This window comes from Chinchilla lanigera, unplaced genomic scaffold (assembly GCF_000276665.1).
Source record: "Chinchilla lanigera isolate Chin_1 unplaced genomic scaffold, ChiLan1.0 scaffold00044, whole genome shotgun sequence".
Taxonomy (NCBI): domain Eukaryota; kingdom Metazoa; phylum Chordata; class Mammalia; order Rodentia; family Chinchillidae; genus Chinchilla; species Chinchilla lanigera.
This window is the reverse complement of record NW_004955445.1, coordinates 1,903,940-1,914,343: the sequence shown is the minus strand read 5'-3', so window position 1 is coordinate 1,914,343 and position 10,404 is coordinate 1,903,940. Positions and strand designations below refer to the sequence as shown.

Genomic DNA, 10,404 nt, shown 5'->3' with positions numbered 1-10,404 from the left:
TTGTCCTTGACCCTACCTGTCTGTCAAGGAAAGGGTATATGTTTTGCATCAGCAGTGAACGGGGTCAAAGTTTAGTCAATCAAAAGTTGTGTAAGGATTCACTATGGCTGTTCTTGGGGCCGGACGCCTCCCAACATTCATTAACGACTACCTGTTCAATGATTATCTCCCTGGAGTTTATTGTGATGAGCTGGTCCAAAACATAACTAACCGTGGCTGTGATCCAGCGACCTGCCCCTGACGTCAGAGGCCGGCCTCCCAGGGCAGCCAAAGGCAGGGCCGGCCTTCTCCATGGTATTTAAAGCCAGGAGGCTCCGCCACCAAGCATGGCCTTCCCACCGGGAACACCCACTTGCTGGCGGGAAGAACAGGGAAGCACTCTCGGATCTCTGATTGAGATCATCCAAACGGAAGAAAGGTAGGCAGAACCTTTATTCATGTTTCTAAAATGTCCAGCGACAACATGAACTCACTGTATTTTTTCCTTAAGACAGTCTGCGCTGGCAAGGTGTCCGTGGGTGCTTTTGCCCAGGAAGCTTGTGGTTTCTATTTCAGGTGACCTCAGCATTCGGAGCCTTTAATACACACCTGCAGAAATGCCTCCTCAGCTGCACAACCGCCAGGACTTCTCCGCCAAAGTTGTCCAAGGCAGCCTGGACAGCCTGCCCCAGGCAGTGAGGGAGTTCGTGGAGAAGAACGTGCAGCTATGCCAGCCCGATCACATCCACATCTGCGACGGCTCTGAGGAGGAGAACGGGCGGCTGCTGGCCCGCATGCAGGAAGACGGCACCATCAAGAAGCTGAAGAAGTATGATAACTGGTAAGCTCCGCTGCCCCCCACATCCGGGTCCCGCCAGTTCTGGGGTGTTGGTGGAGGGTGAATGAAGACTTTGTGTGTGGGGAGTGCGAGCTGTTTAAAAACTTTGTAAGATGTCAGAACCGCAGAGACCCTATGACATTCATAGAGTCACCCATACAGTAAACGGGATGGCGCCCACAGAAACTTTGCAAAGTTTATTCCTGATGAAAAACGAAAGGCAGGGGGCTGGGGATTTAGCTCAGCGGCATAGCGCCTGCCTGGCAAGCGCAAGATAGTGAGTTCGATTCCCGGTACCGGAAAACAAAACAAACAAACAAAAAAGAAAACGAAAGGCAGTTCCCATCCTCCAGGCCTGTTCGGGTGTAGTAACTACCTGGCCATGTCCCAGCTGGTTTGGCTGTTGGCACTTCTGCAGCGGCTCCTGCTAGGCAGGGGAAGAACCTGGTAATGAAGGAGAACCATCCCTTCCAAATGATGCCCGGCTGAAGGGAATCCTGTGATTTTTGCAGTTGGTTGGCACTCACTGACCCCAAGGATGTGGCCAGGATAGAAAGCAAGACCGTGATCATTACCCAAGAGCAAAGAGACACAGTGCCCATCCCTAAAACCGGCCTCAGCCAGCTGGGTCGCTGGATGTCAGAAGAGGACTTCGAGAAAGCGTTCAATGCCAGGTTCCCGGGATGCATGAAAGGTGCGTGCAGGTCACTTCGCTGCAAGATAACAGCGAACCTGTCATTCGTGTCTGTCCTAGCGGTAATCACAGCAGTAATGGAAACTCTGTGGCCTCAGGTGTCTCATTTCCATATGTGGGAACGTGCGTTTCAGTTCTGGTTGCACAGACTGCCTTGCGTGAACACCGAAATGATTTCTGTGCATGTGGATTTTAAATAGCTTGGTAGAGCCAGCTGCACATTTATGAAAGCTCTTTGATTCTGGCAATTTGTTCACTTTCCAATGGACTCATAAACCGGGGGGGGCGGTGGGGGCTGGTAGGCCACAGAGCACAGTGTGGATACTGGGGACATGCAGGGAGTCCCCAGCAAAAACCACGGCGGTTGCATGTGTGAGACAAGGTCATTTCTCAGCCTGTCCCTCCTGCCCATCTGTCCCCCCAGGTCGCACCATGTACATCATTCCATTCAGCATGGGGCCCCTGGGCTCGCCGCTGTCCAAGATCGGTGTCGAGCTGACCGACTCGCCCTACGTGGTGGCTAGCATGCGCATCATGACCCGCATGGGCAGCGCAGTCCTGCAGGCCCTGGGTGATGGGGAGTTTATCAAGTGTCTCCATTCTGTGGGCTGCCCTTTACCTTTAAAAAGTAAGTGCTTTAGTGTAAACTCAAGAGCTAATAAGGAAATAAACTTCTATGTGTGTGTGGGGGGTGTCACCCTCTAAGCAGGGCCGTGCAAGGCTCACTAATAGGACTGCACCCTTATTTACAGAGCCTCTGGTGAACAACTGGCCCTGCAACCCAGAGCTGACGCTCATCGCCCACCTGCCCGACCGCAGGGAGATCGTGTCCTTTGGGAGTGGCTACGGGGGAAACTCGCTGCTTGGGAAGAAGTGCTTTGCCCTCAGGATAGCCAGCCGGCTGGCCAAGGAGGAGGGGTGGCTGGCAGAGCACATGCTGGTACGTGTGTGGGACGCCCCAGAGGTGTATGCTGGAGTGGACCAGGTGGCATCTAGGAGCCCCATGACAGTTCCCTTTGTGCTTAGGTTCATGGGCAGATTGGGAAATTCCGTGAATAACAATGAATGCCCCAGTGTATGGCCCTTCGCAAGGGCCTCAAACACAGAAGGGATAGCAGAGAGCCTTCATTCTCTGAACATGTTTGTCCTGATGGCCAGAGAAATAGGTCTTGAGGACCTGCCTTTTTGGACACCTCTGGGGGAGAGATACTGCAATGAGAAACCTTGTCTCCACAGATCCTGGGCATCACCAACCCCGCAGGCGAGAAGAAGTACCTGGCGGCAGCTTTCCCCAGTGCGTGTGGGAAGACCAACCTCGCCATGATGAACCCCACACTCCCGGGGTGGAAAATAGAGTGTGTGGGAGATGACATCGCTTGGATGAAATTCGATGACCAAGGTGACCCTCTTAGGCCCGACTGTTGATACTCGTTAGATGTTAGTGGGTTGTTGACCTTCGTACGTGCCACGTTCTAAACCCATGGTGGTGGGAGCTTAATTCAGAGTGTGCAAACCTTAGACATATGCATTCTGTGAGCATTCGTTGGTAGCATTTATCTGTATTGCGGTGGGGCTGTATATTGATTATATATATATTTATATTTCTTAAAATTGAAGAAGAATGAGGTGTAAAAATTCTCAGTGTTGAATATGATGCTTGATAGAAAAAGACATATAGTCTAGGGAGGGGGAAAAAAGTGATCTGAGAATTTGGTGCCCAAACTAGCTCAACAAGATCTACGAACCTATGACATGCTTTGGTTTGCAACTTCCCAGGTAACTTAAGGGCCATCAACCCAGAAAACGGTTTTTTCGGTGTCGCTCCTGGCACCTCAGTGAAGACAAACCCCAACGCCATCAAGACTATCCAGCAGAACACCATCTTCACCAACGTGGCCGAGACCAGCGATGGTGGCATTTACTGGGAAGGCATTGACGAGCCCCTGGCCTCAGACATCACCATCACTTCCTGGAAGAACAAAGAGTGGCACCCACAAGATGGTGAGTCTCCTCCAGAGGCCACCGGCTCTGGGCTGCAGGTGCCACCTGCTGGGGCCAGGTGCTAAGAGGCCCTTCCCTTCTGTGCTCTAGGGGAACCTTGTGCCCACCCCAACTCGCGGTTCTGCACCCCTGCGAGCCAGTGTCCCATCATTGATCCTGCCTGGGAGTCTCCAGAGGGCGTGCCCATAGAGGGCATCATCTTCGGAGGTCGCAGACCCGCCGGTGAGGCCCTCCCCCTTTGGGGCTGGGGTGTGGAGGGTTGACAGCCCAGCCTATACGACTTTGTCAGAGGGTGTCAAAGATCTCCCTTTCCCCAAATCCAGAACAACTGGAAAACTCAAATGTAGAACCAACCCTTCTGGTCACCTAGAGCCTTTCTGGATCTCTGACCTAAACTAGCTTGGTCCAATTTTACCTTTTGCTTCATGGCCTGGAGGGGTATAACTTTGACTTGTGTTTTCTGCATGTTAGCTTTGCAAATGCAAAGTTAGCTCAATTTTAAAAATGCATGTGAAAGATGTCACCAATCTTAGAGTCCAAATGTCATGATCTTTAGAGGACATTTGTTTTTTCCTATGAAAGGTGTTCCCCTTGTCTATGAAGCTCTCAACTGGCAGCATGGAGTGTTTGTGGGGGCAGCCATGAGATCAGAGGCCACTGCGGCGGCAGAGCATAAAGGTAAATTGAAGTCAGGACCTGATTTTGAAGCGGAGGGGGGGGGGAATGATGGTCACTATCCTTCAGGTATATCATTCACCAATGGATCCCCCTCTATTTAATAGGCAAAGTCATCATGCATGACCCCTTTGCTATGCGGCCCTTCTTTGGCTACAACTTCGGCAGATACCTGGCCCACTGGCTGAGCATGGCTCAGCGCCCAGCAGCTAAGCTGCCCAAGATCTTCCATGTCAACTGGTTCCGGAAGGACAAGGAAGGCAAATTCCTCTGGCCAGGCTTTGGAGAGAACTCCAGGGTGCTGGAGTGGATGTTCAACCGGATCAATGGGGAAGACAGTGCCCAGCTCACACCCATTGGCTACATCCCCAAGGAGGATGCCTTGAACCTGAAAGGCCTGGGGAACATCAACATAAAGGAGCTCTTCAGCATCTCCAAAGAGTTCTGGGAGGAGGAGGTAGAAGACATTGAGAAATATCTGGAAGATCAAGTCAATGCTGACCTCCCCTATGAAATCGAAAGGGAGGTCCTTGCTCTGAAGCAAAGAATCAGCCAGATGTAGTCAGAGGCTGAGGGGCTCCCCTTTAGTTAGAAGCACCCCCTTTTCCATCCATGGGGTGCAGTCACAGTGAAAGAAAGCCAGTCTTCCCGAATCCACACGAGCCACAGCATAATGACCACACCATTGAGCAGATCAAAGGCACGCTTAATTGATCAGATAAGAACTTCAGAGAACGAGCTAGTAACTGGTGGGATGGGGAGGGGAAATCTTCGCAAGTCTCCAAAATTCACAGGCAATGCATATTCTGTTTAAGGTTACTCAGGCATTTAGTGTCCCAGTTTTTTCACTTTAGCTATATCAGTTAGCTAGATTGCACAGAAACGATACTTGAGTTGTATATATGTGTGTGTGTGTGTGTATCTGTATGCATGGTTGTCTAATATATTTAATACCTTTGGAAAAATCTTGGGCAAGATTATTACCTACTAGTTGTTACTAGAAAGAAATGTTGCTTTGTTACTAAAATGTGTGTTTAAATTATTTTTGTATTCCATCCTTTCCTTACCTTTACATAACTGCAATTTGCTCCCTTTATCATTTCTTGGGGGAAAAAATTAGAAAATAAACTTTTATAGAAACGAAATGGGTCTGGTTTGCTTGATTTTCCCTGAATCTACCAAACAGAACTCTGCTGAAACACCTTAAGTCTGCTGAATTTGCTGACGCCACTAGTTGTCGCCCTTTAGCAATTCTACAGCTTTTGAGCGGCCGGGAGTTACACAGGGGGACCGGGAGTGTCTAAAATGTGCTTTTGGATAAAAGTTTGGGCCTGAGGGCTCTGCCTTCCCCAAGAATTGCGTTGGGGGAAGTTTCACAGGTTTTCGCCTTTTAATTCTTCTTCTTCTTCTTTTTCTTTCTTTCTTTTTTTTTTGAGGAACCCTGTTTTCATCTGTCATCCATAAAATACTGGGTGGGGAGTATTTTTGTTTTGATTTATTTTTATTTTTATTTTTCTCCCAGTGCTCGTGATTGAACACAGGGCCTTTGTGCTGAGCTACATCGCTCGCCTTTTTATTTTCTATTTTGAGACAGGGTCTCATTCAGTTGTTACACTGCCCAGGGGGACTTGGATAGTGCTCTTCCTGTGTCGGCCTTCCTCAGGGCTGGGGTCACAAGCAGGAGCCACTGTGCCCAGCTAGCAAAGCGTTCTTCAGAAGGAAGAGCCAGGCATCTGCTGCCGGAGCATCAACTGAGCTCCTTCCGTGTCCCGAGCGCAGCTCCGCGGCGCTGCCTGAGAGAGCGGGGAGTGTGAGTTGGCCCTCGGCCACCTTGAGCCTTTGCCAGATCTCCTCCGCTCCCAGCATTTATTGGGTATTCCAGAACAGTCCAAACAAACCATAACCTCCTTATCACACTTGGTTCTGCAGATAAGCGCACTCCCTCCAGCAGTTTTCCCCTTCTGGGCCCAGCTGTGAATTAGCCTTGCCCTCTGCCACACCCAAACAAGCAGCTTGTTTTCACCTGAGTCAAAGCAGCCCGCTTTCTCCCTGGCCCCTTGCAGACTTCCTCTGCCTTCTTTGCTTTTCTTGTCCATGTGGAACGTGAAGCCAAGATCGCTTTAGCTTTACAGGTGGGGAAACCGAGGCTGGGGATGACCACTGGGTCTGGGAAGTAGCCAGTGACTCCTTCTTTCTGAAGAGGCAGAGGGTGAGTTGCAGCTCCTTACAGCGGGCACATCACTAGCCCGACACCACCAATGGGAGAGAAACCACCGAGTGGCCTTGAATGCTATCTGTGGTATTAATTTAAGCGAGAGGCTTGCCAATGCTTTCTTCTCGTGGCATAACATTTTCTTGACATTTTCTCTGACTCCAAAACCACAGAGTGAAGGAGACAAAGGAGGAATCGTTCCTCTAAGGCAGAGGTTGAGGCAGGCCCCAGGCCTGGAGCCTCTAACTTGCCACTCCCCGGGGACCTTGTGACAGTTCCTTAGACCCCAAAAGGGGCCGCTGCCAGGTTGAAATCTGTTGAGAGGATGCCCTGGGCCCAGGGTCCTCCTCTGGACCTTGTGCGGCTCCGTCATCCTGCAACCGCCTTGGCCTCCTGTCCAGCAGCACAGGCTGTGACCATGTTGCCACCAGGCCCTGGAAGCCTGGGGGAGGTGACTTCAACACAGTGAGAGCTTTCAGCGCGTCCGAAGGACTCATCGCTTGCCAATGGCCTATGACTCAGTTTCCCCTTCTTGAGTTTCCCCTGTCTCTAAGTCTTGGTTTCCACGCTGGGTCTTCCGGGTATAATCACCAGGAGACCGTGACCTCGTTCTTCAGCATCCCTGGGTCACGCTGCAGGTGGGAAGACGGAGACGGCTCTGGCCACAGGCAGGAGGCTTAGAGGGCAAGTGGCTGTCATTGGAGGTAGGGTAGACAGGAGTGCAAAGGGTGTCCCGGAGTCGCCTCTCCCTACCCAGCCAACTCCACAAGGCCACGGGGGCCTGACAACCAGCCCAGGCTGCCCTCTTCTGCTGCCCCTGACCTCCAGGAGTTGCCAGAGCAGCACTGGAATCCAGCGAGCGCACAGTAGGACCCCACAAGCACTGACAGGATGCAGGTCCTCTCCTCTCCCGCTCTGCCTGGCCTCAGCCTGACCCAGATGCCCAGGCTTGCAACCCCTGGATGTCACATGGCATGGGCGAGGTTGTAAAACCAAGACCCTGTAGCCTCCCTTGATGGACAGCCCTGCTGGGAGGCCCCAACCATAGCAGGGCCTCTGCTCTGTATCTTTCCAGATGTCAGACAATAATACTCTGGAGGTCCCGAGAGAAAGCAGGGAAATAGCCCAGCTTCATGTGAGTCACAACCCCACCTTAGGTAATTGTGCAAAAGCCCGAGCCTCAGTTTTCTCAGCTGTAAAATGGGTACAAGACTATCTGTACCTCCTTGGGAGACTGTTGAAAAGATCAATTGTGACAAGGGTTTGGTACACAGCCAGGATCCAAGGAGGGCAGTGCTTCCTGTTTTTGTTTTACTCTCAGTTTTGTGTGGCTGTGTTGGAGCTGCACCAGGGGCAGTGCCTAGGGCAGCCACAGTGCTGATGACCAGCTCTGACCTCTCCACCTCTGGCCCTACAGCTCTTCTGGATTTCAGGAGGGGGCGCAGGAGAGCAGAGCCAGCCAGGAACTTCAAGAGCCTCTTTCTTCTTGCTTTGTAGCCCCCAACCTCTCAGCCAGCTTCCTCCTCCTCAAAGATTCTAGCAAAGCATCCCTGTTCGGGTCCTGTCCCTCTACCTCGAAGAAACGTGTCCTAAGAGAAAAACGGGCTGAGCAAAAACGATTTCCATTTCGCAGCAAAAGTGTTCATCACGAAGCCGTTTATCACAGCCAAAAATGAGGACCAAACCTAAACGCTTGCAACAGGTTACTTGAAGAAGCTGTCGCTCCCTCAGGATAGACAACTAGACGCCCATTTCAGATTATGTTTGGTTTTTTTTGGTTTTTCTCTGGTACCGGGAACCGAACTCACGACCTTGCGCTTGCCAGGCAGGCGCTTTGCCGCTGAGCTAAATCCCCAGCCTCTAGACGCCCATTTCAGATGACTCTGTGCAAGATGATTTATTGTCGTGCAACATTTGCCCCCTACCGCCACTGGTACAAGTGGGTAATGGAAGCGTGACGAACATTGGTACATCTACGTTCAGGAAGAAACTCTGAAAAACATGGCATAAAACAGCAGTGGTGGCCATTTCTGGGAGTACAGGTCGTTTAAACTAATTCCCCTCTTGGTCCAGAATCCTTTCAGGCAGCCAGAACCTGCAGGGACCCGGAACCGCGTGGGCTGAGCTGTCCGTGTTGACACTTTTTGTTCAGCCCCGATGTTCTCCCGCAAGGCTCATTCAGTGCCCGGTGTGATGGGGGAGGCGGTGGGGGAGGGGGCGGCCTAGACAGTTGTAGTGTGAGGCTGAGGCAGTGCAGACACCGAGACCAGCGCCCCTCCACCCAGCCGAGCCCGACATCCAGCATAGGAGAGGTGGAGGGTGGGAAGCGGAAATACACCATTCAGCTGGTGAACATCAGCCACACGATGAACCCCAATAACCCTCCTCCGTGCATCTCCTCCAACCCCCACCCCAGAGCCCCAGTGCCTCCCACACAGAGGGGCTCTGACCCTGGCTTCTTTTTTCCACTGGGAGAAAAGGGAACTGGACACAGAGACATGTTTCAGCTGAAGCAGAATAATACAGATGACTTTTTCTAACGGCCTGAATCTTGGCCTAGAGTTTTCTTGCCCCTGCTCATACAGGAAGCTGGGGGGACACAGTGTGGTTCCCCAGGAAAGGCTCAAGACACACAATCTTACGAAAACCCCCTTAGGGTGACAGCATAGATGATAGGCAGGGTGACCAGCTCATAGCTCCGATTGTTACGGAACTGTCTCCGTACGCCAACTTTTTCTCTTCTCTCTGGGCCTTGTGGCAGCAGGACAAAGCTCAGATTTCTCTGATGCATGGAGCTGGGACTCGGGGCCGCCTCGGAGGAGCAGCGGACGTCACTTGGTCCACAGCAGTGCTGGCGCGGGCCGGAACACATTTCCCTGGCTGACACCTGCCAGCGTTGTGCCATTGATGCCACTTCCTGGGGGCACTCAGCCCACGTGGCCCTGGGTCCCTGCAGCCCAGCTCGGCCTCTGGTCCCCTGGCCCCCTGGCCCCCTGGTAATGGGATATGTAAATGCGCAAGTGTTTGCCTGCCTGAATGGCAGAACTCTTCTCCAGGCAAAGCAATTTACAGCAAAATATGCTGTAAATATTTGCTCAGCCCAGGAAAATGACTTTAATTGCATAATTAAACTCGTTGTAGATGCTACTTCCGGACAAAAAAAGGGGGAGAAGCCAGCCTGCAGCTGTCCCCGGGAGTTTGTTGACAGAAGGGACCGGCTGCTGCCTGAAAACTTTGCTCTGGCCTTTCCACACTGCAGTGGCAGCTTTGAGGACAGTTGGGGCCAGGGCAGACCAAGGAAGGAGTGAGAGAGAGGGTGGCCGCCGGACAGAGGAAGGAGCAGGAAGTTCCCAGAGCCAGGGGGCTGGTAAGGGTGGGACATGCAGTCCTGTTTTCCAAATGTCTCCTACATACCCACCTTGCGGGGCCCGCAGGAGCACACGTGTTTTCTTACATGGGGACACAGCAGTAGACTAAAGGAAATATACTTCAAAAGAAGTTTATCACAGGCTGTGGGTGTAACTGTAGTCTAGAGCGCTTATCTAGCATGCTCAAGGCCCTGGGTTCAGTCCCCAGCACTGCAAAAATAAAAAAAGGAGTTGCGTGACAAATGTAAATCAAAACCCAGCATTCCTTGCTAAAGGGACCACATAAGGATTATCCCACCCAGTAAATATAATCCTGGCCGCAAAAGACACATGTACATTATGACCCTGTGTCTCTAATGTGTCCAGAATAGGCAAGTCTATAGACACAGGACAGTGGCTGCCAGGGGTGGAGACAAGGGAGGGAGGGATATTATCAGGTACAGAATTTGTTTGGGGTGATGGAAATCACCTAAATTAGGTTGTGGTCATGTATCCATCATCCTGTAAACGTATTAAGAAACCATGAACTGCATTTTTGAATGAGTAGACTTTATGGTATGTGAATTATAGCTCCATAAAGTTTTAAAACAACAACAACAACAACATAAACAGAAGTTCACTTAACTTGGACTAGAAA

General features: G+C 51.4%; 1 protein-coding gene across 1 annotated transcript; it reads left to right on the top strand.

The window, feature by feature from the left end:
* The first annotated feature begins 311 nt into the window (after window positions 1–311).
* Pck1 (phosphoenolpyruvate carboxykinase 1 (soluble)) lies at window positions 312–5,332 on the top strand. Its single transcript, XM_005392250.1, has 10 exons — window positions 312–418; window positions 556–820; window positions 1,330–1,511; window positions 1,936–2,139; window positions 2,264–2,451; window positions 2,748–2,910; window positions 3,288–3,512; window positions 3,603–3,734; window positions 4,095–4,190; window positions 4,295–5,332. Exons 2-10 carry the CDS (start codon window positions 597–599, stop codon window positions 4,747–4,749), a joined length of 1,869 nt encoding a protein of 622 aa, XP_005392307.1. The 5' UTR covers window positions 312–418; window positions 556–596; the 3' UTR covers window positions 4,750–5,332.
* Window positions 5,333–10,404: the final 5,072 nt, after the last annotated feature.

Bases quoted from the DNA above. Each gene is read 5' to 3' on its own strand.
- Pck1 (XM_005392250.1), top strand. From the start codon at position 597: ATGCCTCCTCAGCTGCACAACCGCCAGGACTTCTCCGCCAAAGTTGTC. The intron at 821-1,329 runs GTAAGCTCCGCT...TGATTTTTGCAG, and splicing joins CTGAAGAAGTATGATAACTG to TTGGTTGGCACTCACTGACC. The intron at 1,512-1,935 runs GTGCGTGCAGGT...CTGTCCCCCCAG, and splicing joins GTTCCCGGGATGCATGAAAG to GTCGCACCATGTACATCATT.